Source organism: Trametes versicolor (assembly GCF_000271585.1).
Source record: "Trametes versicolor FP-101664 SS1 unplaced genomic scaffold TRAVEscaffold_14, whole genome shotgun sequence".
NCBI lineage: Eukaryota > Fungi > Basidiomycota > Agaricomycetes > Polyporales > Polyporaceae > Trametes > Trametes versicolor.
The window spans coordinates 757316-784130 of NW_007360334.1; the positions used below are offsets into that span (position 1 = coordinate 757316).

The 26815-nt window shown below is 57.3% G+C and overlaps 8 protein-coding genes across 8 annotated transcripts; 4 read left to right on the plus strand and 4 right to left on the minus strand.

Moving 5' to 3' along the window:
• Positions 1-59: 59 nt before the first annotated feature.
• TRAVEDRAFT_53785 (uncharacterized protein) lies at positions 60-958 on the plus strand (the record flags this gene model as incomplete). The annotated part of the gene is made up of 5 exons (XM_008046699.1): positions 60-220; positions 276-357; positions 413-684; positions 744-860; positions 919-958. 5 exons carry the CDS (start codon positions 60-62, stop codon positions 956-958), a joined length of 672 nt encoding a protein of 223 aa, XP_008044890.1.
• Positions 959-1198: 240 nt separating this feature from the next.
• TRAVEDRAFT_156126 (Coproporphyrinogen oxidase) lies at positions 1199-2474 on the minus strand. The gene is made up of 2 exons (XM_008046700.1): positions 1382-2474; positions 1199-1330 (listed from the first exon to the last, which is right to left on the minus strand). The coding sequence occupies exon 1, from the start codon at positions 2454-2456 to the stop codon at positions 1410-1412; it is 1047 nt and encodes a 348-aa protein (XP_008044891.1). The 5' UTR covers positions 2457-2474; the 3' UTR covers positions 1199-1330; positions 1382-1409.
• Positions 2475-3986: 1512 nt separating this feature from the next.
• TRAVEDRAFT_156129 (electron transfer flavo protein beta subunit) lies at positions 3987-6576 on the plus strand. The gene is made up of 12 exons (XM_008046701.1): positions 3987-4057; positions 4116-4191; positions 4247-4265; positions 4331-4769; positions 4827-4834; positions 4887-5035; positions 5090-5449; positions 5518-5672; positions 5731-5942; positions 5999-6147; positions 6200-6284; positions 6343-6576. The coding sequence occupies exons 1-7, from the start codon at positions 4008-4010 to the stop codon at positions 5153-5155; spliced, it is 807 nt and encodes a 268-aa protein (XP_008044892.1). The 5' UTR covers positions 3987-4007; the 3' UTR covers positions 5156-5449; positions 5518-5672; positions 5731-5942; positions 5999-6147; positions 6200-6284; positions 6343-6576.
• Positions 6577-7436: 860 nt separating this feature from the next.
• Positions 7437-9035, plus strand: TRAVEDRAFT_175476 (carbohydrate esterase family 8 protein; the record flags this gene model as incomplete). Its single annotated transcript, XM_008046702.1, has 9 exons — positions 7437-7633; positions 7685-7775; positions 7827-8069; positions 8123-8279; positions 8331-8352; positions 8409-8538; positions 8602-8747; positions 8797-8843; positions 8905-9035. The coding sequence occupies 9 exons, from the start codon at positions 7437-7439 to the stop codon at positions 9033-9035; spliced, it is 1164 nt and encodes a 387-aa protein (XP_008044893.1).
• Positions 9036-9964: 929 nt separating this feature from the next.
• On the plus strand, positions 9965-15470 carry TRAVEDRAFT_175479 (cytochrome P450). The gene is made up of 16 exons (XM_008046703.1): positions 9965-10152; positions 10208-10305; positions 10365-10456; positions 10516-10657; positions 10709-10881; positions 10947-11197; positions 11261-11327; positions 11394-11618; positions 11690-11923; positions 12007-12039; positions 12108-12136; positions 12193-14346; positions 14403-14555; positions 14840-14903; positions 14953-15005; positions 15057-15470. Exons 1-12 carry the CDS (start codon positions 10017-10019, stop codon positions 12339-12341), a joined length of 1629 nt encoding a protein of 542 aa, XP_008044894.1. The 5' UTR covers positions 9965-10016; the 3' UTR covers positions 12342-14346; positions 14403-14555; positions 14840-14903; positions 14953-15005; positions 15057-15470.
• Positions 15471-16798: 1328 nt separating this feature from the next.
• Positions 16799-17766, minus strand: TRAVEDRAFT_40686 (uncharacterized protein; the record flags this gene model as incomplete). The annotated part of the gene is made up of 2 exons (XM_008046508.1): positions 16799-17342; positions 17399-17766. The coding sequence occupies 2 exons, from the start codon at positions 17764-17766 to the stop codon at positions 16799-16801; spliced, it is 912 nt and encodes a 303-aa protein (XP_008044699.1).
• Positions 17767-21240: 3474 nt separating this feature from the next.
• TRAVEDRAFT_32098 (NAD-P-binding protein) lies at positions 21241-22609 on the minus strand. Its single transcript, XM_008046484.1, has 5 exons — positions 22465-22609; positions 22268-22371; positions 21678-22176; positions 21475-21584; positions 21241-21413 (listed from the first exon to the last, which is right to left on the minus strand). The coding sequence occupies exons 1-5, from the start codon at positions 22559-22561 to the stop codon at positions 21339-21341; spliced, it is 885 nt and encodes a 294-aa protein (XP_008044675.1). The 5' UTR covers positions 22562-22609; the 3' UTR covers positions 21241-21338.
• A 649-nt stretch (positions 22610-23258) lies between these two features.
• TRAVEDRAFT_175484 (uncharacterized protein) lies at positions 23259-25284 on the minus strand. The gene is made up of 10 exons (XM_008046704.1): positions 24935-25284; positions 24852-24879; positions 24601-24793; positions 24483-24539; positions 24361-24423; positions 24166-24292; positions 24049-24106; positions 23965-23980; positions 23750-23903; positions 23259-23670 (listed from the first exon to the last, which is right to left on the minus strand). Exons 1-10 carry the CDS (start codon positions 25056-25058, stop codon positions 23423-23425), a joined length of 1068 nt encoding a protein of 355 aa, XP_008044895.1. The 5' UTR covers positions 25059-25284; the 3' UTR covers positions 23259-23422.
• Positions 25285-26815: the final 1531 nt, after the last annotated feature.

The following is a 26815-nucleotide window of genomic DNA, read 5'->3' on the forward strand; positions in this document are numbered from 1 at the left end:
CACCTCGAGACTCCCGCATCTCCCACAAGCACTGCGCCACTCACCATCCAAATCGCAAGATGGTCGAGCCCGACGGCCCTGTCACTATCTACATCAGATACAGCCGCTCGCCTTCTCCATGGGATGACGAGGAGTGGAAGCTCATGGGGCCGAATTCGTTGATCCTTCGACACCGGCATTGGGCGCAGTGGCAGAAACACCAACAACAGCTTGAGCAAAGGTGAGTTGTACGATACGCGCGGTGAGTACTGGGAGGACGTACTAACCATCAGAAGGCAGCCGAGTGACCAGCCCCCAGCTGCGCAAGATACCCGTGGTATCTCAGCGCACCCTGCATGGAACAGAGACAAAGACCTTGTGAGCAGGTATCGCTCCCACATATACGCTTTGCTCATCCTTTGTGGGATATTAGCCACCTCTTCCTTCTGAAGCCTACGACAGCAATCCTGGGAGTGCGAGTCATGTCGATGGCCTACTGGAAGCCTCCACCGTCGAACCTATCGACCCGCCGGTCCACAACGTAGAGTCTTCGTGCATTCGCAGTGCTTCAACGCCGCCCATTGCCGCCTCAATCGTGGTGCCGCCAGTTCTTGCTACGTCAAGCGATGCGCCGACGCCAGGCCCCTCTCAGCCTGCACGGCAAGCGCAGCACGGCAACGTATATTTAAGCTCTATTGTGCCTTCGTAAGTCATGTCTCCCACTGGTTAACGACTCTCGATCTGACTTGTGCTCACCTTACCAGCAGTCGCCAGGAGCGAAGCATCCGCAGCCGAGGCGAGAAGACCAGCTGGTTCGCATCCTCGGGCAGCGAGCGGCTACAGGCTCCTCCACCAATTCCCCAGGCGTGCGTTTGCGACCTGTACGTGCATACCTGGCCGGGCGGGCGGCAGGCGTGGATCTTCGATCCAACGCCGCAGTGGTCCTCAGTCGAGCTGGGCGCTCGGCATCCCTACCTAAAGAGCTATATTCTCAGCTTCTACGCTAACGGAGACCCGTCGTGGGTGACCAGGGACACCATGACGACCTACAGAGGCCGCATGAAGAAACGCGAGCGGAACAAAGGTCAGGAAGTCTCTTATGCGACTTTTCCGGCTGGTGAGTCCGATACGTTGTGCGCGCCATCATGGACTTCTCACATAGGCGATTAGCACCGTGAGCGAAGCACCGACCTCAACGACCTACATGCATCAATCCAAGCGACATTATGGCATAACCGGCCGGCCCACAGGGGGTTCATTCGCAACCACAGTGGAGGAGCAGGGGGAAGCTGACTGTATGCGCCCGCCTTTGTCTATAGAAGAAGGCCGGCACATTATACTGTACATTATACTGCTCGCTGTCAGCTACAGGTACGCGAAGGAAGAGACACTGAACACTCACAATACACTGCCTTGTCGCGCGAAGCGCCTTATACCCAGTCGCGCGCGGTCTTGAGCACCTCCATCAACTTGCCCTCGCGCGACTCCGGATCCGTTCCCAGCTCGCTCATATATTCCCACCGCGCCGTCTCCGGGAGGCTCATGAGAATGCTCTCGATCCGCGCCCCGGGCGTCATCAGCCCGAACTTCGTCCCACGGTCGTAGACGAGGTTGAACTCCACGTAGCGGCCACGTCGCACGAGCTGCCACCGACGCTCGTGCTCATCGCTCGGTGTCCGGATGCGTTTCTCGAGGATCGGGATGTATGAGGGCACGAACGAGTTGCCCGCCGCCTTGAGGAACGCGAAGATCTCCTCAGGCGTCTTCGGGCGCGCGTCGTCTGCGCTAAACCGTTTGTGCGGCTCGTCACAGAGGTCGTCGAAGAAGATGCCGCCAAGGCCGCGCGCCTCGCCGCGGTGCGGAATGAAGAAGTACTCGTCGCACCATTTCTTGAACGTCGGGAAGACCGCCGCGCCGTGCGGGTCGCATGCATCCTTGATCGTGCGGTGGAAGTGAACCGCGTCCTCTTCGTAGAGGTACGAGGGGGTGAGATCGGAGCCGCCCCCGAACCACCATGCGATGAGCTTGCCCGGCTTTCCCGCCGCCGTCTCCTCCTCGGTGGGCGGCTGGGTGATCTCGAAGTAGCGGTAGTTGGCGTGCACTGTGGGCGCGTGCGGGTTGCGCGGGTGGATGACAAGACTGATGCCCGCCGCGAAGAAGGGCACGCTCGACTGCAGTTCGGGGATGGAGGAGTGGTCGGCGCGCATCTGCTTGATGGCGGGCGGGGGGAGCATCCCATGCACGACGGAGATGTTGACGCCGCCTTTCTCGAGCACCGTCTCCTGCGGCGCGACGCCAGTTGGGGGCACGGGGACCGCGAAAACGCAGGAGAGGCCGCGGCCGCCCTGCGCGCGGAGCCAGGAGTCGCGCTTGAACTTGGGCGCGTTCGGGTCGAGTTTCTCCAGTGCGTCGACGATCTCATCTTGGAGGTTGGAGATGTACTCTTCGACGCGTTGTCGCATAGGAATGTCGGCCATGATGGTTGAGAGTGCGCCGTGCGCGTGTGTGTGGGTACGGAGTAAGGGGCGGATTTTATATGCGCCCACCAGCCACTGCCGCCTCCCGGCCCCGTTCCCGGCTCGTCTCGACCGGCTCGATCCAGAAACTACGGCGGTGCATACCTGGACACATTTTAACTCCGGCAATCGTACGATGGTGATATTTGGCAGAGTACGGGGATACCGGGGGAGGCAGCGACGAGGAAGAGAGTAAGGTGCGGTGAATATACTTGCGATTTTGTAGACCGAAGTGTGATATTTGTTGTCTCTTAAGTCTACCATATATACCAGTTACAAATGAACTCAGTTGTAAAGTCTTCATATCCAATGGCCCTATAGCTAGCTGCAAAGCTGACACCAGGTTACTGACTCATAGACGCTTACGTTCGAATCCGCCGCAAGGCGACTGTTTTCTTCCACCGCCCCCCTGCTTTTTGCACCTTTGAACACTCTCGTCTGGCCGGCTGGAGCTTCTGATCAGATGTATTCTATGGGATATAAACCTCGTTCCAGGAGGCTCGACGGCGCAGTGTACTAACACTCAACACAATGCATACTGATATATTCGACTGACATCCAAAGCCAACATATGGGTATATATTTCTGGCTGAGAAAGTATTTCAGCGACGATGATCGGGATGGTTACTTAGGAAAATAAGCCGCGTGTACGACACAGCGCCTTGAACATCCTCGTCCGAATGGTGCATCGGAAGAGGATAAGTAGTCCTTTGGAAAACACCTTAGCAACACTTGGGACGTTGCGAGATGTTGAAGCGGGCGCGGAACACTGACGCAATGAGGGTCCCAGAAGATCCCGAGGTACTTAGCATCTATCGGCTCACAAAGGCGAGTATTTGCCACTAACGTAGGGGTATATATCGGTTTGAAAGCCGCTGCTTTTGTAGAGCTGGGGGCCCCGCTCTCAAACTGTCAACATGAGGACGTCCGGATGCCAAAGAATGTTTGCACTGATTAAAGAGATTATGTCGCTGCCTCTTCACCCTCGACTTCGGAGATCTCGAATGTCGTACCCACTGAACCCGCAGGACGCCGGTGCTGTCCGCATCTCACATCTCTCACCTCTGGAAAAATAGAAGGAACATATATTCAGCTCCTCTGAGTCCACGAGTGTACTTCGCTAACACCACTACAGCTCCACAATTAGACTTGAACCGCACTCGCGCATCGACCGGAGCAATTCTTTGTTTAGCAATGCCCGCAACTCTCATTAAGTTACGCTAATGGGCACTCGGCATCCCAGAGTGCTCTTTATAACAACACGTCCAAAGTGCACACCATATACAGCAGATCTTCGTCAAGCCTTGTGACCGACCTTTATATGCATTGTTGCTGGTGCCGGTCGCGAAGGAGGGGAGTGTCCAACTCATATTGCGGTGTGCAATGCTGCCAAATTACCAAATGCGGATGCGCACTTTAGCACCGGCAACGGCCGATGCGGATCCCAAGTCCCCGCACTCTTGAAGCGCCCCAGGCTCTGTGATTCCTTCCCCAGCTCTCCTCGCCGCCAGCATGAGACCGTCTGCAGTACGCTTGCTCAACATCCTCGTTCCTATAAAGCGGTGCGTACAACAGCTCTGTGAATCACGCATGCGGCAGGTGCTGAAAGGGAGCACACAGGACAGTCGACTATGCGGTCAAGATCCGGGTGAACCCTGACCAGAAGGGCGTCGACTTGAATGTCAAGCACTCCATGGTGAGTCCACCGTCACCCTCTATGGTCTCAGGGCCTGCGTCCTGACATCTCCTAGAACCCGTTCGATGAAATTGGTACGTGGAAACGGGACGCTGCTGCGAGGGGGGAACACACACTGACTCGGGCGCCCGGCGTGCAGCGGTCGAGGAAGCCGTGCGGCTCCGCGAGAAGCTGAAGGACGAGGTGAAGAGCATCAAGGTCGTCACCATCGGCCCTCCCAAGGCGGCCGAAACACTGCGCACCGCGCTCGCGATGGGCGCGGACGCGGGCATCCACATCGAGGTGCCCGACGGCGCGGCGGCGCCCGAGCCGCTCGGGGTCGCGAAGGCGCTGCGCGCGGTCATCCGGCGCGAGAAGGACAGCGTGGACCTGGTGATCATGGGCAAGCAGGCGATCGACGACGACGCGGGGCAGACGGGCCAGATGCTCGCGGGCCTCATGGACTGGGCGCAGGCGACGTTCGCGAGCAAGCTCGTGGTGGACCCGAAGGCGAAGGAGGCGTCGGTCACGCGGGAGATTGACGGTGGGCTGGAGGAGCTGAAGTGCCGTCTACCATTGGTTGTCACGACCGACCTACGGTGAGTCCCATCCGGTCATGCGGGATTGTATATATACCTGAGTGCGCATTTTTGCAGGTTAAACGGTACGTCCTATGAGCAGTAGTTGCCCCGAGGAGGCACTGACATTCTTCGCAGAGCCCCGGTATGCTTCATTGCCGAATATCATGAAGGCGAAAAAGAAGCCCATCCAGAAGCTCACCCCGGGCGAGCTCGAAGTCGACCTCGCACCAATTCTCGAGACTCTCAAGGTTGCAGAACCACCAAAGCGCGTTGGAGGAGCGAAGGTTAGCCGAAGTTCCTCGAAACGTGTACACGGCCTGATCCATTTTCTCCTACAGGTCGAGAATGTGGACGAGCTCATTGCAAAGCTCAAGGAGGCTGGAATTACCGCAGTCAAGGCATAGTCTTAATGTGCCACCCACACGATGTAGATTTCTGCTATGCAAACGCGCAACAGCGTGAAGTAATCCTCCAATTCATCCGGGAGCTTCTAAAGCTCGAGGTCGTACAATACGTCACTGTAAGGCATAATAGCAACATAATGGATATCGTCTCAAAAGGCGTCAGCAACTAGAGGGGGGAGATAAAGTAACCATCCGAAAGCAAATCAAGCGTCCATAACCACGGGGCCCAACCATCTCCGTCGGTGGCGGACAACGTGTGATTTCTCTCCACGCGGGGGGCCATCACGAGAGAATCTGGCAGGGCATTAACAAAACATTGGTATTCCGGCCGAACAACGCGCAACGATGAGGAGAATACGCACTGCCAAGAGGACCACGCAGACGACAACGACTAGGACGAGCATGAGGCAGAGGGCGCGCCGGCCTGCCCGCCGCTGATACTCGTGTGCGGTGGTGAGCTCTTCCGCGGCGCCGGCGGTGTCAACCGCTATCGAGGAGATGTTGGACTCGATGTTGTCTAGTATCAGAAGGTCAAAAACGCCGTCTTGGACGGACTATGGTGTCTGCAGACGCACCGATCATGCCGCCCTGCTCCTGCACGAGCGTGCCGAGGTCACGGAAAATCTCATGAAGCTCGTGAATTCCAGTTTCAATCTCCCGAATCTCGGCCTCCCGTTCCTGGATCATGGACTCTTGGAAGACAAGCTCCTGTGGTGAAAGCTGCGTCTGTAGAATCTGGGCTTGGCGCTGCGAAGGTGTGGGACTTGACGCTCGCTCAAGGTCATGTCTGTGAACAGCGTGTGAGGAGAGAGAGAGAGAGAAGAGTACTGTATATGCGCGTACGTTGCGGCCTCCTCCTCTTCAACAGCAAGCTTGACACCTGCGACCACCGTCCGTTGCCGCTCAATGCTGACCTGCTGCGCACGCTGGAACGCGACAAGCGAGAGCTGGAAGTCGTGCGAAGTCTTCTGCAATGACGTCTTGTACCGCGGCTATGGCCCACCTCTCAGCGGAGGCCCCGTCTAAGTGATTGGGAGAACGTACCAGTACCGCCTGCATGGCTGCGAGCTTCTTCAGGTCGTCCGAGCCACGCTTGGCCATCTGCCGCGTTGACTCCGTGAGGTCATGGCTGCACCACACGCGTTCTCGTCAGTAGCGCGACGCGACAGTCTACAAAGAGTGCTTACAGAGATTTGCGGAGCGTAGCAGAGTCCCTCGCCGTCCCGAGTTGGTCGACCAGCTTCAGGATACCCTGCACATTGGAGTTGATCTTGAAGACCTGGAGCGAGAGCGACGACTGAAGCCCTAGAAAGGCTGTTTCCTCGGGGGACTGGGGCACGCCGGAGCCTGGAGAGAGGGGGCGCTGCGCAAGACCTGATTCGATATCTTGGAAACTCATGGCTGCGAGGGTGGTGGTAGAGGAGGCAGAGGTAGCACAAGGAAAAGGTGGTGGTAGCGAGGAGGAGGGCCACACTGCGCCCGGGTCTCCCGCGGTCCGGCTAGAACAAATACGACAAAACACGACCTCGTCGAGGAAGACGGCGACGAGACGTCTTGTCCTTGTCTTGTCTCGAGAAGTATATCTACCTCAACGTTGGCGTCCTTGTTGTCATCGCAGAACTCCTTGTCACCCACCCACTTGGAGGAGGATGGAACTACTTGTCTAAGTTGTCAGTGACTCCGCTCATCTCACGCAACCGGCGTTTGCGCATGACAGTCGCGAAACAACCCTGCCTGCGGGTCGGGGATCGCGGACTACATTGTAAGCATGGTCTTGCGTGACGAACCGTTATATAAGGCCCATTTGTGAAAAGACGAAGGGATAGTGCATGAGCATAATGCATCATCAGCCTCCTTCGATGCTACCAAGATGTAAAGATCATGCATTCTATCTTCGTATTCGTGTTCGTGTTGCGTAACAAGAACGTGTACTAATTAGATCAACCAAAACAGACATTCAAAGGTGAGCAGAATACGGTCCCCCAGCTTCCGCCTTGACTAAACGAACTAAACGACCTTCGCAGCTTCGCTGCCAGCGCAGAATTCGTCTGGCTCGCCGCGTAATATATCGACGTCATACACAATGTGTACGCCGTCGAACTTCAGCTATTTACGACCATGCATGTCCAGCTGCTCTCCGACTTTTGGGCATGCCAGCGTGAATGACCTAGGTCTTCTGACGTCCGAACGGCCCGCTTCCCGCCCCATGAAGAATATAAGGCCCAGCTAGCAGGCTTTCGCCGCACCCGGTTGTGCCCTCGCCCTCGGTCTCGATGGCAAGATGAGGTTATTCGTCTGGCTTGCGGCCTGCGCGGTCTTCCCCTGTATCTTCGCACTGTCGCCTCCCCACATAGCTTGTCAGCTCAAAAAACCGTCCGGCCTTTCCCCTCTTGCGGGTTGTGCTCCTGGGACTCTCTTTGTGTCTGGAAATGATCCGCGCGCAGATTTTCAGAGCGTTCAAGAGGCTATCACATCTCTGTGAGTAATATGGCACGGTTGCCCTCATGAGAGTCTCATAGCGGTCCAAAGCCCCGAGCGGGGCCCAGCTACGATCCTTATAGGTGCTGGTGAATACCACGAGACAGTTAACATCACCCGCCAGGATCCTGTCACTTTACTGGTGAGCACAATGTCTGAACATATACCGCCTAACCGACTGAAAACATGATAGGGTCAACTGGACCCCGGCACCGCGTTTACCCCCGCAGGAAATGCGTCGACGCGCAATCTGGTTCATATCTGGAACAACCAGTTCGTGGTCAACGGAATGGACGACGCACAGTCGGCAGTCCTGCTCGTCGCGCCGTCCTTCAACGCGTCTCTAATCGGAGCTGGACCCACCGGCGCCCCTTTGCAGCCGCTATTTGGTAACGTCGACTTCAAGGCGTACAACATCGACTTCGAGAACCGTGCGGTGAGACACAACGACGACGCGAGTTTATGCCTTGTTATGCTGAGCTGCAGCAGGCCAACTTCTCTATCTCCCAGGCCCTCGTGACGGATATCTCGTACGCAAACGCGTCATTCTATGGCTGCACGTTTGCGAGCTACCAGGACACATGGTACACGGGCCGCAACGCGAGCACGTATGTCATGGACAGCATCATTTACGGGCAAACCGACTGTGAGCCTGTTTTCCCTTTTATATGTACTGCCACGATTTACAAATTTGCAGATTTGTTTGGCTTCGGGACAGCGTAAGCCTTCCCCCTATGTCCGCGGAGCAGATGAGACGACTAAAAATACGGTACAGGTGGTTTGAAAAGGTCACGCTCGCGAATCGTGCTTGCGGCGGCGGCATAGCCGCGTGGAAAGGCACAAACTTGACAGATGCGCCGGACAACCGGTACGGCGCATATATCTCAAACTCGAGGATCATCCGGGTGCGTCTTCTTGCAATGTCCTCTGTCTGTACGTACGCGTGTTTATCCAAGGACCGCCGGTAGTCCCCAGACGCGAATGCGACCGCCGTCACTGACGGGAAGTGCTTTCTCGGGCGGCCCTGGAACGATCTTGCGACCACGGTGTACCTGCGCACGTTCATGGACGACAGCGTGGAAGCGGTCGGCTGGACCCCCTTCGACAGTGCACGGTACGCAGTAGACCGCAGCTTGCGAATCGTCCGCTAAGTTATGTGGCAGGCCAGTGATAATGAACACGACATTCTACGCAGAGTATCATTCCTACGGTGCGTGATGCTGCGCTCTTGGTTCGGTTGAACAGATTGTGACACTCCAGCGCTCGGACAGGCCCCGGTGGGAACACGTCTGCAAGAATACCGCTGGAGCATGTGCTCACGGACGAGGAGGCGAGGGCCTTCACCGTCGACAAGGTCTTCCTTGGGTGGCCTCAATGGATCGATTACGAGTATGTTTCGTGAATGTAAAGGCACATGCTAGTTTTTTTTTTCACGTCTAGCGGATGGCTTGATTGGCCACGCACGGCGTGCCTCTGCGTATTTTGGTATTAACAGGAAGTATAGATTGTTTCATGCGCGATGACTTCCCTAGTCTTCTAGACTGGAACGGCTCAAATAGCGGGGGCAGCGTTCAGACTGGCGCTTAGCTCGCTGGAAGGAACGTCCGGCAGCAGTGTATTCAGGTAGGTGCTCTTACCATATAATAATTCTTGCCTAGCTCACTTCTTATCTGCACAGGGAATGTGTTGCATCCATGGGTTGAGAGTGCATTTGATATGGCGTGACGACTGCGAGAGTTTGGTGCCGAATTGTCGCTCCCCGCACCCGAAGTCCACCGGCACCGAAGACTCATTCACCGTGACTGCTAGCCGGTACATAGCTTGTCACATCCACCAGGACACGGTATACGGAACTGCGTCGGGAAACCAAACGGCCCGCTATTGTCAGCTATCCTGACGGCTCCGAGCCATGATTACAGTTGACTTACCATCCCACATAGCGCACGCTTGCTACGGCGCTGTTTATGCGGCGCCGACTCGGATGAAGGCAGCCAGTCAATTCCTCCATCTTGAGAGGGATAGGGGGGCTGACTGCATCTATCGGCGAGTAGGGCTGCAGCCCACGACTGACGGCACATGCTAAACCCCGTGCACGGCAAACGCTCCGGACGACCGAGAGTCATCTTATCCGAATAGCCGTGCCACATCCCGAATTGTCACCGAATCAGAGATGAGGTGTAGTACGGCATCCCTCACTTTTGCACAGGCCTCAGCTGTAACGATTCTATGTGGGTCCGCTGCGGGGGCTGCGCCGCAATACACCCATGGCGTATTTCAACTTCGCACCCCCCCTCCTCCTTATAAGACGATTCAGCCCTCGTAGACTGACTCACTGACTACTCTGCGCCTGTATTGGCACTTCACTCTGCTGCCACCCTCAAGCATGGTTGACGCGCTCTTCGTTGGCGCGATCGCCGCAACCGTCACCATCCTGGCGCTATGGTACACCTTCCAAGCATATCTAACGAGGTCGCCGTTGGATAACCTGCCTGGACCACCCACGCCGTCATTCCTGCTTGGTTCATAGCCGTATTCTCTTACCAGGACACACACTTACTACATTTTCTGCTTCAGGAAATGTCCCTGAGATTACGAACAGGGACAGCTGGAAATGGTGGAAAGACCTGGTTGAAACCTACGGGCCCGTGTCAAAGCTTCAGGGCATGTTCGGCGTACGTTTCCGCTCCTGATTCTCGTGTATATGTGACGTCTGACATCTCAACCCCCCCAGGCTCGTGTGTTGCATGTCTGCGACCCAAAAGCAATGCATAGCGTTCTGATCAAGGACGTCGAGTTGTACCCCAAGAACGACGCGCCCTCTGAGTGAGTTCCGAGCCATGGATGCCGTGCATCGTATGCGGGGTCTCACGTCTGTGGTGCAGCGACATGCATGTGCTTCTCGGGCCTGGGCTACTCACCACGGAAGGTGCACAGAACAGGAAGCAGCGCAAGCTGATGAACCCCGTTTTCTCGGTGGCGCACCTGAGGAACATGACGCACATATTCTACGGGATCGCCCACAAGGTGAGCATGTGCAACTCCTCGAACTAGAAACGTGTTGACATTGCTGCACAGCTGCAAAGGGCGATGGACGCGCGCGTCGGGAAAAACGGCGGTGTGCTGGACGTGAACGGTTGGATGGGGCGCACCACGCTCGAGATGCTCGGCCAGGCCGGGCTCGGTTACTCCTTCGACAACTTCGAGGAGGACTCGACCGACTCATACGGCGAGTCGCTCAAGATGTTCTTGTGAGTCTGCCCGCTCCGATATGCTGTTCCCGATTTGAACCATAGCCCCCAATCGCCTCTGGAAGCCCCGTCCTGAGTTCTATCGTGCTCGTGACGCTCAATATCCCCGCGCTGTCGCACATCGTCCCGGACTGGCTCATCAAGCGCATCATGAAGACATTTCCGCAAGCTGAAGTGAGACGCATGGCCGCTATCTCGGACACCATGGAGCGGCGCTCCATGGAGATCATCAGCGAAAAGAAGCGTGCCCTACTAAAGGGCAACGACGCGCTCATACACCAAATCGGAGAGGGCAAGGACATCATGAGCCTCTTGCGTGAGTTCCGAGGATGCGAGGTACCTCATGTGGCCGACTGCTGATCGAGACGAATGCCCACAGTGAAGGCGAACATGGTCGCATCGGACGGCGAGAAGCATACGGACGAAGAGCTTGTCGCACAGATGTCGTACGTCCTCCCGATGTGTCCTGTGAGCCGCACGCCAGTCCTGACCACGGTCGCTGTCCCCCGAAGTACGTTCATCCTCGCCGGCATGGATACGACCTCGAACGCGCTCTCTCGCATCCTGCACGTCCTCGCCCAGAATCCCACCGCGCAGGATAAGCTTCGTGCAGAGATCACGGAGGCCTGCGGCGGAGAGGACCTTGCGTACGACGATCTTGTGAAGCTCCCGTACCTGGAGGCCGTCTGCCGCGAGACGCTGCGGCTGCATGCGCCTGTGCAGTTTGTCAAACGCTTGTATGTCATTGTCCGACTTTCCGATATCCGAGCACGCACTGACAGGATAACGCGTGCACTTGCGTCGGTAGGGCCGCAAAGGACACGATGCTTCCGCTCCTGAAGCCGATCCGCTCCCTCGATGGCTCCATGCTGAGCGAGGTGCCGGTCCCCAAGGGAACGATAATGTTGCTGCACTTTACGGGATGCAACACGAGCAAAGATCTGTGGGGCGACGATGCGGAAGAATGGAAACCCGAGCGGTGGCTGGGCAAGTTGCCGCAGGCCGTCGACGACGCCCGTATCCCAGGCGTCTACTCCAGTTTGTGCGTTTTCTACTTTGGCGATATATCTATGCCAGCATCAGCTGAGTGCTCACTTTAAATGACTTGAATGACTTGTTGCTCAGGATGACCTTCTCTGGCGGGGGAAGAGCTTGTATGTGAGTATGCTGCTCGTGTCTATACACATCCTACGATGTCGGGTGGGGTCTAACTTTATGTTCCGCAGAGGCTTCAAATTCTCGCAGCTCGAAATGAGTGAGCCTTCCGACGCCGATGCACCCAGGCCTCGTACTGACTAGGATCACCCGCAGAGGTTGTCCTCGCCGTCCTGCTCAGCGCGTTCAAGTTCGAAACGACTGAGAAGCCAATCACTTGGAACTCGTCGGGCGTGCTCTACCCCGCGACTGGAGCCGACAGGGCCAAGCCGCAGATGCTACTGAAAATGACTAGGGTTGCGTAGCAGACTCACTCGTTGAACCTATGGCAGGTTGATGCTATATCGATCTATAGTTATGCTGAAGCCCACCCAATGTTGATTGAACCATTTTTCCGCGTTGTTGCCAGGGACATACCACATGTACATATCCGCTGGCTTCTGATTACTCGTATTTGAAAGCACTCACCCAAGAAACACGCTCGATCACGGACAGCGGAGATGGGAGCCACGAACATAAATAGAGTGCTGTGGGCCTATTTACATGTGAGATTACAGCTAGCTAGGCATACACGCATCCAAAACAGACATCATCTTCACTCTCGGCCAATGCACCTGGGGAATACGCGATTCAATCGGACGGGAAAGTGTGAGGGAGGGGGTGGACTCGGAGAGGCGGCGGTGTGGTATAGGTAAGCGCGGTGTGCGCACGCGCCGCGGTTTCGGAGAAGTACTAGGGAAATAATATGTCAAAACGCGATAGGAGAAAACTAACTTTGGGCGCTCAGGCCGTATATATGCGTACACGCGCCCCGCGCTGCGTCCGAGACGGCAGGGCGAGCCGCGGTACGACGGCGCGCTCAGGCGAGCGTGGCGTTCGTCGCCGACGGGCTCTCCATGCCCATCTTCGCGCGGACGACCTCGAACGTCTTCAGCATCTTCCTCCGCGCGCCCAGCGCGGCGACGCCCTTCGCCTCGAGCGCGGCTTCGTCCATCATCACCATGTCGCGCCAGTTCATGTTCTCAAAGTTGGGCGTGTACTTGTGCAGCCGCAAGCTACGCAGCCAGCCGGGGATGTCCTCGAGGAGCTTCGGGTCGACGTCCTCATCGTCCTTCTTCTCCCGCTGGCCCGGCGACTTCGTGTTCCCGCCCCGCTGGCTCATGCCGCCCCGGTTTCCGCGCATGTTGCCCTGCTGACCCAGTCCCATCCCAAAGGCACCCAGGCCCGGTTGTCCAAGCTGGCCGAGCTGGCCCGCGGCAGCCATCTGCATCGCGAGCATCTGCTCAGGGGTGACGCCCATCGCCGCGAGGTTGTTCACGTTGAACATGTTGTTGAAAGGGCTGACGGGAGCCATGCCCGCAGCCGCGAGCGCCGCCATGTTGAACCCGCCGGTGCCAGGCATGCCGGCGAGGCCAGGGTTGCCCATCCCCATGCCGAACCCGGCCATGCCGAGTCCGTTCATGCTGCCGTCATCGCTGAACCGGCCCGACGTGTTCGAGAGGGCGGGGCTACGCGCGCCACCCCAGCCTGCCTGTCCGCCGAACGCGTTGAGGTTTCCGTTAGGCCCGCTGACGTTCCGCATCCCGCCACCACCACCCATGCCACCACCCATACCGCCAGAGACGTTGCGCTGGTTTCCGCCGCCGTAGCCCTGGTTGGGGTCCTCGTGGTCGTTGACGTTCCCTTTCGAGAGGCGGTTGAACTTCTTGGGCGGGTCCGAGATAAGCGGCACATTGCCACCACCCGTGGAGGTCCAGTCGTTCAGCTTCTGAGCAGCCGCGTCGAGGCTCTGCCCAGGGTTGCGGGTGTCCTTGAAGATCGGAATCAACGGGGTGTTGACCATGCTCGCCCAGCTGCCTCCCGGCATGGGCGACAGCTGCTGGTCGCCCTCATCGCCTCGCGGCGACTTGAGGGCGTTGGCGAGGCCGGAGAAGTCAGTACTCTTGGGGCGCGAAGCACCGTTCGAAGGGATGGTGATTTCCTGGGCCGGGGACGAGGAGCGCTCGTCGACCTGTCCGAGTTGGTTCGAGCCAGAGCCCCAGGTGTTCCGGTCGCCAACGGCAGACGAAAGCGCAGGGGCGGAGATCCGGTGCGCGGCATTGCTGGCCTTCAGCTTGGCGCGCTGCTGAGCGAGGGTGCTCGCGGGGTCATGTCCGCCAGCGTTGCTGACGTTGTTGGCGGCATCGGGGGAGAGGAATGATGACCCGGAGAAGTTGCGAGTGGTGGGCGAGCCCGGCAGGTTAGACTTGAAGCCAGGCGACTTCAAGTTCATCTGAGCCAACTTCGCTTCCATCTGACTCTGCATAGAGCCTAACACGTCCATCCTAAGCATACCGCCTGTTGCTTTCTGGGCAGAAACCACGCACCTCCAACTGCGGGGGACAACAGGGCAGTCATAGGATCAGACCGAGCCATTTGCTGAAGGACGGTGATGAAAAACCGGATCTGGACCTGCGTAGAATGTTGCAAAAGACTATAAAGAGCGGCTGTGCGCTCGGCTTCGGAGAGAACCTTGAACCCTGGAGAAGAAAGACGTCAGGACCAACACTACGGCAACAAACTAGCATGAGTGGCAAATCCCGTCGTCTTCCCAGGAGCAGACTAGGGCACGCCGCAGACCAAACCGGTTCAGTATGCGCTTCGCATGCAGACTCGAGATAATAATAGCCATCAGATACTTTGCCACCAATCTGGTTCGGTCCGAACACGGTCGGTGGCGAAGCCAGTCCAGATGCTTTCCCTAGCCTGTTCCGGAGACGAAGACGGGCGGATGCCCGTTGCATGCACACGGTCTATAACTCACATTGCTCGATGGCACTCAGTTCTTCCTTGAAATTGACGTCAAGAGAGGCAGCAGCCATTTCTTCCTGTTCCATTATAAGCGACCGCATCCATAAAAAACAAGCGTTGACATACCAGCGTCGCCTCATAATTTTGGAAAGTCTCGAACCACTGGTCGATGGCTTCGGCTACGGGCGGGCTTCAATTTGCGAACCGAACGGCTCGATGCTTGCACTCACCCTCCGGGGTCTGGAACATGCCAGCGCTGCCCAACAGCTCACTGGTAGGCCGCGCGCCGCCATTTTGCGCACCAGGGCGGGGCGAGGCGGGGGGCAGCTGAGAGCCCACCGGGCGAGAGGCGGGGCCCATGGAGGCGCGGAAGTTGGGGGACCTGCCGCCGCCATTGCCGCCGGGAGCGGGGGAGACGCTAGGGCTGGGGGGAGCAAGGCTAGACATGTTGAGAGAAAGCGAAGGACTGCAAGTCGACGTCGAGTCGGGTTGGCTAGAATCAAGCGACACGTTCCGAGGGGCGTGCAACGATGTCTAGACAAGACCAGCGGAGCCTGCCGGTCTAGGAAAGGGCGAAGACGGTGAGAAGACGACTGGCGACGGCGACGACGACAACGAAGGAATCGAGGTGGACGTCGAGGACGATGAGGACGATGGAGAGAAGAAGGCGGACAAGACCTTATGCTGGCACCCCAACGCCGTTCCTAACCAAACACACCAAAACACCCCTTGTGGCTGATTCTCCATCACCCATCTGTTCATCGCACACCGCCTGTCCCAATTGCGTCCTCTCGCTGTTCGTGGTCTGAAACATATCGTCTCTCAAGACGATGCTGCTGCGTTTGAGCTCGTATGTCTGTGCGTTCCGATACAGCCCAGGCAAGGCGTCCCGCACCGCGGCATTTGTGGCGTTCAGCACGTTGGTCCGAGAATTCAACACCAATCACCACGCTGCTGCACAGTCTTCCTGCTCATCACGTTCAAGACCACAGTCGCGTCTCTCCGGCTTCCAAGCTCTGTTGCATTGAACCCAATCGGGTCTGTGACAGATGCTATGCGCGGTCTGGACTGAGCTCACTAATCTTGCTAGACACCGTCGGGAGCTCGGAAGTCAGGGCCTCCGATAAACAACCGGACGAACAGACTATACGGTGAGTGATATGCCTTCTTGGGTGTTGGGCATCACTTAATCGCATATTGCAGGTATGAACGCACTCGACTTTTCTACCGCATTACGAACGCCCTGTGTCGCCTACCCGGGCCACGCTCCCTGAGCATGGCAATCGCAACCATGAGGCATACGTGCAACAATACATGTCAGCTCGGGCAACCTCCTTGCATATTCAACTACATGCAAGGCGGTGAAGTCCGACGCCAGTGCGGGTCGTTTGTGGTGTCAACTACTGCTTTCGCACTGCTACTGCCCGTTGAGGAGACAGCTTGAAGTCAGGTCAGGGTGGAGACCCGCAGGGGTACGATCGCCGCCCACGACACCCCCAAGGACACTCAAAGCTTAATGATAGTCGTCGATGGCGGCTCTCTGACTACTGTGTATGAGGATTATACGTACACGACCTCCGGTAAGCTCGTTCAACTCGACATGAACATGGCAGCGCCCAGTTGGAAGTCCAACGCAATACCGCAGATGACCCCGCAACGGCGTTCATCACTGCGCGGAACTCCATCCTAGATATCGGATCGGCTCACGCTATGTCTCTTGCGAAAGCATGCCCGAAGCTGTGGATCGTCCCGCTTTCGCGGCAAGCTAACGAAGACGGAGACCCCATGGTTGTTGGACTGGTCGTGGCGCAAGCATCGGACGGCGTAGCAGAGCACGGGAACAAGATATGTCGCAGAGTCGGATGTTTCGAGATCGAGGACGACACCGTCGAGGAACTGGGTTGGGACATGACGAATTTGCCCGTGGTGGAATCGAGCTAGTATGAACAACGAACATACACTTCATTTCCTTTCAAAGTGGCGTAATCTTTCCGGGCAGAAACGCCTCCCCACCCTTGTTCTTCTCATACCACTCCCAGTCATGTGCAAGCAAGACATGCACCTTCGGCATCTTCAACAGCGCCCCAACGCGGCCGATATGCTCTACAGCCGCATCCTTGTCCGCATGCGCGCAGAGCATGTGTCCCTGCGCATCCAGCATAAACGCGACCTCCTTCTCGCCCGTCAGCAGCCGCGTGTCGTGCGCGCAGTCCGCCCCAAGGTAGATCCACGACCCCGTAGGGGAAGTGCGCGCAAGCACGTTGATATGGCCCGCGAGGTGGCCGACCGCGTCGATGAGGTAAAGGCTGCCGTCGCCGAAGTAGTCGTGTGCGCGTGGGAAGGGCCCGACGCCGGTGTCGAAGGCGGACTCGGGCAGGAAGCGCGTGCGCTCGATGGGGATGGTGGACTGGAGGATGTCGGACTTGGGGTCCCCAGGATATCCCTTCTCAAGTAGCTCGCGACTGGCTTCGCCGATAATGAAAGTGGCGTTGGAAAATGGCTCTGCATCGCCGATACTATGTGATCGTACACGGTCAGCAGATTCCACTGACAACAGGAAATCGTAGCTTACTGGTCCCAGTGCAGATGGCTGAGCACGACGGTCTGCACGTCCTTGGGGTCGATACCGCCCTTGAGCAAGGACTCATCGACGGTCTGAGGAACGCTGTACGGCATCCATTTCTTCGCGTACTCCTGTACGACGAGTGGGTACGTGGATATATCACGACGCAGGCCCAGGTCGAAGACGAGGTGAGTGCCCGATGGGACGTGGCGCAGGGAGAACGCGAGCGATGGGCATATGCTGACTTCGCCGGGCGCCGCGTCCTTGATAAAGAAATGCATGGGCAGGTGCATCGTCCCAGCTTCGAGAGCTGAGACTTCGATGTAAGCCTGGTTAGGCTTGGGATCGGGCATGGGAGAAGTGGTCGGCGGGGCCATGTCGAATTATCGCGGTATGGTAGTGGGGGAGAATGAGCGATGTCTTCCCAGCATATGTTGCTCAGCCTTATGTCCTCGCGGTCTCAAGCCGCCCGTATACAGATCGTGAAGCGTGCCTCGAGAATTGTGGGTACTCTGGGAAATGTCAGATGTAGGATCAAAAAGGTGATCATGCGACTCACCCAGTGAGCTCAAGCCCGAAGACACCTTTGAACCACTACACAAGCCGGGGCATCCGACTGTATGTAGGTCAGCAGTACACTTGGCACATGTCTGCCAGACTCTCGACGAACAGTGCTAGCCTCGTCCCAGTACCGCAAATGACACCACTTACTGGCAGTAGTAGGTGTGCTCAATACATCAAATACCATAACGAAATCCTTATGATCATTCTTGTATCACTCCCACTGGCAATCATGGAAAGGGTACTTTAACGTCGACGGCAGTGCTGCAGAATAATATGGGCTGAGGTTGAGTCGATGTTGACTCACTCGGATCGTTCTTGCTTCTGTGCTCGGCGCTAGTAATAATAGATAAGATAAGATTTCCTGTCCCATGGCAATGAGATTGATCGAGTTGCAGAGCGACGGTTGCTAAACTTTAAACTCTCCTCCGCGCAGTCATCCATATTACTCTCAGGACTCTCTACAGTTCTTTGTGCTCTATCTCAGTGTGAACAGAACGCTTCGGCGAACCGGCCCCTCTCCCTCGACTATGGTCTAGCAAACTCCCACTTTTCAACCGCTTTCCAGAGCATCTAAAAAGCTACCATCATCAAGGGTGATGGGATGCTGACGCTGTATACTATTGACCAAATGTACTGCTGCTGCATGTGTGGCAGCCTGCTCAGTCTCTGTAAGCACCGTCTTTTCTGCGTGTATGTATTCTCACTGAGTTGAATTTCCTCAGTCAAAAGACAAGAATCCCCATAGGCGCTCGCAATCCACGTCGGAGCCGCGCCGTTCCCTTTCACCTGCGTTCTTCACGATCTTCAGAGCACGCATCTCCCTTTATCATTCAAAGCTCCACTTCTACAGTTCTTCACAGCTCTGCTTCACCTATTTGCCCTCTGCCCTGCGCATCGGTGTCTCGGTCTCGTTTTCTAGCTGCTCGTCCCGTTCTTTCGCCCGCCGTCCCGTTACGCGCACCTCCGTTCAGCCTCGAGTCTCGGACATTTTCTCTCTCCCAAATTCAAAAATTGGTGAGGACCTCAGCCAGCCAGTGACCTTAGACGCGACATGTCCACCCGGTACTCAGTACTGAGTTGGGACAGCGATCGTATGTCAATAGGTGGCGCGTCGGACTGTTGTCGCGCGGAAAGAAGCCCCGATCGCGAGATCGACTTTTGGCGTGGATGGAAGGAGACGTGGCCATGCTTCGGACCCAAAACGGTCACTTTCCGTCTCGTTTAGGCATCCATGTCGGGTGCTCAAAACATGTATAAGAGGCGGCCTGCGACGTCCCTCCGTCGGGAGGACATGTCTTCTTCTCTCCTCGAGCTATCCGCCGCTGTCTTCGCAGCGCCGCACCGCGCCTGTGTTTTGCGCAGTGGAATAACGGATCCCGTCTTACTGATCATTATCAATGTATACAGCGCGGCAAGCAACGTTGACTCTCGGCCAAGGCGATTTCAAACTAACCGTGGGCTCTCTCGTATACATTAAGCCGCTTTTTCCAGTGACATACTCACGGAACCCTCCCCGTGCTTACAACAGCCTTGCATTGAGCAGTATCATGCCTATCGCAATCAGCATCCCTTCGCTGCCGTCGATCGTTCCAGACTGGCTCCTCGAGCATAACTTCGGCGCGCTAGCGTCGCGCATGACCACCATCTCGAACACTATGGAGCGGCGGTCGCTCGAGATCATCGTTGTGAGTAATTCGACACGCCTACCCAAGGTCGGCTACACGCTTGTAGGCGAGGCCGTGGAAGGCGAGGACATCATGAGCCTCTTGCGCGAGCAAGCCTCGTGTATACGAGATGAGTCCGGTCGTCGGCTGCTCATCGAGAAAACGTTCAAAATCAAGGCGGATATGGCCCCATCGGACAACGAGAAGCACACGGGCGAAGAGCTTGCCGCACAGATGTCGTACATCTTCCCGCGGCTGCCCCGTCCGCCGCGTAGCGCACCTGATTTTGCTCGCTTATACTCGGCAGCACCTTCATGTCGGTGGTCTGGACACCAATTCGAATACGCTCATCCATGTCCTAGACCTCTACCCGCGGAGAGCTCGGAAGCTTTAAGCGGAAAATACCTCGCGTACGATGGCTTCGTGTAGCCCTCATACCTAGACTCTGGAAGTCGCCTACGGCGAGATACTTCGGTTGTATGTGCCCGTGTAATTTGAAAAAGAGCCTCGCCCGACCTTCATCCGAGCGCGCGCTGACCATCGGACGCCACTGACACTTTCATTCGGCAGGGCCGCGAAAGACATGATGCCTCCGCTCCCGCAACCGACTCGTGCCCTCGACGGCTCCGTGATCACCGAGGTACCGGTGGCAAATGCGACAGTACTGCTTTAGTGCCTCACGGGAAGCGAAACGAACAAGTACATGGCAAGTACCTGTGCGGAGACGATGTGGATGAATGGAAACGCGAGCGGCAGGTGGGTAAGGCGCTGCATACGGCCGACGACGACCGTGTCTTCGTGCGTCCCGCTTCGCTGACATATCTGCGCGGTTGTGCCAATGCCCATTCGATGACCGCTGTATACAGCGGGTTTCATATCGATAAGTCTCGACCATCTCATTCTGCGGAGGGATGCTTTAACGATCATCCGAGGACGAAAAAGGTCGACCCAACGCGTTCCACGCCGCACCACCGCTCCCGCCGCGTCCTCCGCCGGACTGTGCGTTATGACAACCTCCAGACACGGTTAGTGTCCGCTCCCCACGCGCGAGTTCATCACCACTGGCGTCAGCCAAATAGTTATCCTGCACCTGGCCTGTGTCTAAAGTATGTTCGTTCAAGCGTCCGGAATGCCGCGTACACTGAACCGCTATGAGGCTCCTGTGAGCTGGGGGAGGTAAGTCGCCGCCAGTGGTACAGGGCGTCACGGTGCTCCACATGAGAGCAAGAAGTTCATAAGCGTCGGTCGATATGAAAACTGCCGTAAAATGTTATTCTTCGGGAATCGGCGTAAACTTAATCAACCATCATATACATAGCAAACAATGAGCACTTGAATAATCCACTCGAGCCGACGGTCTACTACAGGACCCCTGACAATCCTCCCTTACTACATCAGAACCGCCTCCGAGATGCAAAATCTGGTCCGGACCAAGACAGGGTATTTTGTGGCCCGCCGTGTAAGGCATCTAGGAGAAGCATCAGGGTAGGGTTAGTTGAGTCTGCTGTTGACGGTGCGCATGCGAGTCAAGTGCCTACTAAATGAAGCCTGCGTAAGAAAACATTCGATGAGAGGACGAGACATGTACTATACAGGTATAGAATTGCAGTACTAATACGATACGGCAGTTGAGAATCCGCGACGGACGTAAATAAGCGGAAGGAGGTGGTACTGGTAGGCTCGGGCGGATTCCAAGATAGGCAGACGGGACGAGCGTGTAACTAGTAAGTGGAGGGGTACAGTAAAAGCCGACCTCCGTCAATGAGCTGGACAGTGCCGTTCATATAAGCACCAGCCTAGGCCCGTATTAGTGACGTGTACGGCGAGGCTTGAAGCTTGAACAGGCTATAGACTCACACGGCTGGCTAAGAAGAGGATCAAGCCGCCCATGTCGTCGATGCTTCCCGCGCGGTGCAGCGGCACACCAGCGTTGATGTATTCCTGCGAGATAAGCCCTTCTATCATCTCTGCGCGTGACGCCATTGCCGGAGTCAGCGTCTCGCTTGCATCGCCAACACGCCAGGGGAATCAAGATGGATCAAGTCCGAGGAGACACGCACCCGATGGAAAGATGCCGGGAGCGATAATGTTGCTCCGGATGTTCCAGTCCTTGAGGAAGTGCGCGAGCATCTTGCCCAGGTGCGTCGCGGCAGACTTGCTGAGCGTGTACGGCACGCTGAACACCTTGTCATCCTTCCGGAACGCGCCGCCGCTCGAGACGGTAATGATCTGGCTGGTGACGCCGGGCATGTTGCCGCGCTTGTTCGCGGAGTCCAACAGGTCGAGGAAGGCGACGGCGCAGTACCAGGCGGAGGTGACGTTCACGTCGAACGCGCCGGAGAACTCGCGCGGTGATCCGGCGTTCCAGAGCAGCTCCTGGTACTTCTTCATGTCGACCTCGCCGGGCCCCGGGAGTTTCGGCAGAAAGCTCTTCGCGAGGCCCGCGTTGTTCACGAGCAGATTCACGAAGCCGTGCTTCTGGCGGATCGTCTCCGCGACCGCCTGCATGGATTCGCGCGAGGTGACGTCGCCCTGGAGCGGAATGAGGCTGCCCCGACGCTGCGAGAACGGACGAGACTGATCAGCCCGGGAGCGCTCTTACGGCAGCGGACCGCATGATGCCACGAGCCCGAGAGGATGATGCACGCACACTGTGCTCGCGCGCGGCTTCTTCGAGCACCTGCAGCCGCCGGCCGACGATGTACACCACCGCGCCGTTGTGCTCCAAGGCCTTCGCGATCATCAGCCCGATGCCTGCGCAGATGGGTGAGTGACGAGCACATCGGGCGAAGACGACGCGCAGAAGCGTCGGGTCGAATGAATGGTTCTTGCTGCGAATGGACGTACCGGTTCCGCCGCCAGTAACGACGGCCACGAGTCCCTCGACGCCGAAGAGGGTGGGGGTGTCCGCGAGCCCTTTAACGGTGTCGCATGCGCTCGGCATCCTGGGTGTGCTGTTCTGCTTCGGTGAGTGAGGTGCGGGGGGTGTCGCGGACGGTGCAGAAAACTGGCTTCGTCCAAGAGTGAGCTGCGCGGCCAGCTAAGTAGGAAATTCGTCTGCTCCGTTACGGCAACATTCAAATCTGCTAGCCGCGTTGGGCCTGGAGCTGACACGAACGACACTCGGAGAAAAGGCTGATGGCTCTCCGTCTATGAACAGTGTCTCGATGGGAGCGCTCGGTGTCGGTTACGGCCACGCTGTGATGATGATTCATGACCTCACGGGCCTCGCGCTGCCGCCGCCATGCGCGTGCTAATTGACCCCGCGAGGGATCAGAACCGAGGAGCAGCGGACGACATGCACGCTCGAAAAGGCATCGCGCTCTGGCGGACGCGCAGCGGCAATCCCTTGACCAATGGCTGACAGTACACGCCAGCGCCACAGAGCGCAATCACCCCCGCGCGTTCTGCGGCTGACCCGATCCAACCGGCCGTGGATTTAGGATTGCCTCCAGAGCGGGGGTCCGGTGTCGTCGTTTACATGTTTCTATCGACCGGGGGGACGCTTACGACATGCTTGGCGACACCATCGGGGAGCAATACGCGGTGCTGTCCGACCGGGAACACTCTGCGCCACCGACAGTCGCCGCAGACACACACGACGAAGCTGTCGTACGTCCAAAACACGCAAGACAGCGAGAATGTTGCCAGTTCGTTTGCCGAAGCGGTGGTATACAACGAGTCGTCTAGTATAAGGGTGGCAGTGTCCATAAAGAGCGCGACGCGACGCTAGGCCAGTGAGGTAAGTAGTGGATACAGAAATGCGAAGGAGGGGTGAGGCGTGCCCAACAAGCAGGAGGTCTACTCAAAAGATCTGCACAAGAGCAAAGAGGCTTCCCACAGCCAGCAGCAACGCCGCCGCCCAGCGCGCCTCCGCGGATCGACGGCCGCCCGACGGTTGGAGCACGGTGAGCTCCCCGGGCTGCCCGTACACTCTCACATACGACACCTCAAAGTAGGCCGTATCGTACTTGGACGGATCTCCGAGGACCCAGTCGTCGTAGCACACGCCGGTGCACGTCTGGTAGAACACGCTCGATGCGCCGGCGTAGTCTGCGCAAACGCCCGGGCAATGATGTCAGTATCGACGCCGCCCGCGTCGGCCGCAGACAGCCTCGGAACAGGCACGCACCTCCGCATAACGTAATGTCGAAGACGAGCTCCTGCGGCTGGAAGAACGCGTTCACGGAGCAGTCGGACGCCGGCCAGTTCGCCACAGGGATGCCGAGCGTCGAGGTGTCGACGCTCGTCACGTTGCCTTGCAGCTGGCTCGGGATCGAGGTGCGCTGGAGCCCACGTCGGTCAGACTTTGCCTCGCGGCCGGTGGCCTATACAATTGCTACGCACGTTGAAGTACCAGATGCTGCGTCGGAGAAGCGTCAGAACGGGCTGCGGCAGGGGAGCGAGAGAGGCGCGCGCCCGGAGACTCACGAGATGCCGTCAATCGCGAACTCGGTAACGTACACGCCACCGCCCGAGTTGGCGAAATCTGAGATGCAAGGTTGGAACACCGACGCGACGCAGCGGACACCTCGGGGAAGACCGCACCTGCGCCGTACGATGCGGGCGTGGGATTCGAGATGATACAGCCTTGGTTGCCGTTCGACTGGACCGAACAGTCCGTGGAGTTGATCAGCGTGCTCGACTGCACGGCGTCGCTGGCGTGCGTGCAGCCCTGCCGGGCGGAGCCGCGCGTGATGAGCGTCCGAGCGCAACGGAGCGAGGATCGCGCAGAAGACGCACCGGGTTCGTGTGCAGACCCATATGGCTGTAGTAGTCCTGGTTCACCGCCTCGAAAGTGTCAATCTGAGGCGGGGATGGCTGCGTTAGCGGCGTGCGGGCGTAGTGCGAGGCAGCGAACTCGCCTCGCCGCCCACGGGCCACGTCGGCGCGGACGACCAGAAGGCGCCCCACACGGAGCACTGTGCGACGGGCGCGACGTCAGCGCAGATCGTGCTGGGACAGGGTTCCGTGCATGCTCACCCCGTACGGCACGTGGCGGAGGTCGGCGACCCAGACGGATCCCACGGTGAACTGGTCCTTGGTGGATATGCGCAGCGAGTTCCGGTTTTGGTTAAACTTGAGCACGGAGCTGTTGTCGACCTTCATGATGGCGTTCCCTGCGTCGTTTATAAACGCCAGTTTGTCATGGAACGCATCAATGTCCCCCAGAAAGCTGCGTGGAGCACGAGCATCAGCGGACGCCGTCGCCAGAACGTTATGTCGCGGCGTACTTGACATTCCCGTTGGTGAGATTGTCGACTGGAGCGAACAGTAAGCACCCATTTGAGACACCTCGCCGCCCGTCCGGACTTACAGTGGTTGTAGAAGTTCCAGTCGTCGAAGAACGACTCTCCTGCGTACTCCTTCACCAAGTCGTACTGGGCGAGGACCGCCGAGGGCAGGAGCAGCGACGCGCACAGTACCCACGCAGAAAACATACTGGGAGGGGGCAAGAGGCAGAGGGTGGCAGCTAGCACGAGCGACTGTTATAGCTGCTATTGGGCGGCCTTTGCGGTGCTTCCGCCGGCGTGGCAAGACGCTGCAGGCACGTAACGCGCCCGTACTGCACGGAACGTGAAGCTGATGGGTGGACCTGGACGTGCCGAACGTATCAGCGCTGTCAGAATCTCAGTGTCTCCGGTGAATGCGTGATAGGAACCTGCGGCGACGAGGTGGACGGGAGGAAGGGGCGAAAGAGAGGGCAAGGGCTTGACGTCGAGGCACATCGGGATCTCGGCGACTCGGAGAGCTCGGAATCCTTGTCATCGCATTTGCCCACCGCGCCGGCACCGCTGCGCGCTATTTCGGCCCAACTCGAACAGCGCGGAACGTTGGCGCAGAAACTGCGCTGATGAGCGGTGGAGGCGTACGGTAAGATATGACGATGGTCAGGTATGTGCAGGGCGCAAAATATAGCGAGGAGGCGTTTGTGCAATAGTGGAGGACATGATCTATCGTTCAAGCGCACAGGCGCCGCACTCGGACGCTTTTGGACGGCGTGATACTCACGCATCAACATTCGCACCTTCTTCGCTCCCACATAGATGCTCAGGATGCCTCGGGAGGTGTGCGACCGTTCCTGGCTGGACGTAAGGCCGGTCCTGGGCCCTGGTGAGGGGTGTTGCTCGCCGTCATTCGAGCACCGCGAAGAGAGAAGTATCGCATCCGATGTCGACGTATAGGGTACGAGCTGGGGCCTTGATGCTAGCTGTCAATCCCATTGAGTATCATAAATCTCGGCTCAGAGTGCAGGTACAAGCACAAATATTTAGCAGGAGCGGAACGGAAAGGCTGACCATTTGATTGAAGGTGTCGAACTGTCGATGTAGTCAACCTCACATCCTACGATACTCGTGAGCTAAGATTCTGAGTAAAAACGATCAGAAGCATAGTTTATGACTCGCCTGTGATTATCTATGTGAACTAGCGTACGTTCGCAACGATGCCGCATTTCTTACTGACCAATGACGGGAAATCCAGAAGCAAAACGAATTCGAATCTACCGACACATCCTTTCAACATTTGGTATCAGCGATGTAGGTCAAGTATATAAAGGATATTCAGCGAATACTTCGCAGTCCCTTCTACCTACATACCTCCAGATGCATAAATGTAATCATTGTTCTGATGTGTGCATAGGGCTTGGGACTCACCGGCAACGGTCACCGCTTTGTATTCATGGACACTGTTCACGTTTAGCTCGCCAGTGTGTGTTGGAAGCCGGGGTGACCTTCTCCGTACTTCCCTGGTGGATCAAATACCAATGCAACCTAGCCAGCGCAGGACGCGTCCGACATATTCTTTTGATCATTGCAGCTATACCCAAACGCTAGGGAGTGCGTATCGGCGATGCGCAACCTAGCTCGATGCGCGTTCACAGCTGCGTATCAAGAGATGCGCTCCGCGTATGGGCGACTCAGGAGTCGATTGATTGACCGTAGCAAGCCCAGAGAAACGCAGGTTTAAGGTGAGCACATACCTGCGATATTCACGCAGGGGAGACGCAGCAGTTGACAAACACTAAGTGTACCAGAAGAGCATGCAGAAGAGTATGAACAAAGCCGCGACCGTGTTCCAGGCGGCCGGGAATGTGCAAGATCGAAAGTCTAGATCCACGGTCGGGAGGATACGGGCCGGAGTTTCAAGAAAACAAGCGGCGCCTTAATACGGAAGGGCAAAATTGCACATGCCGAGC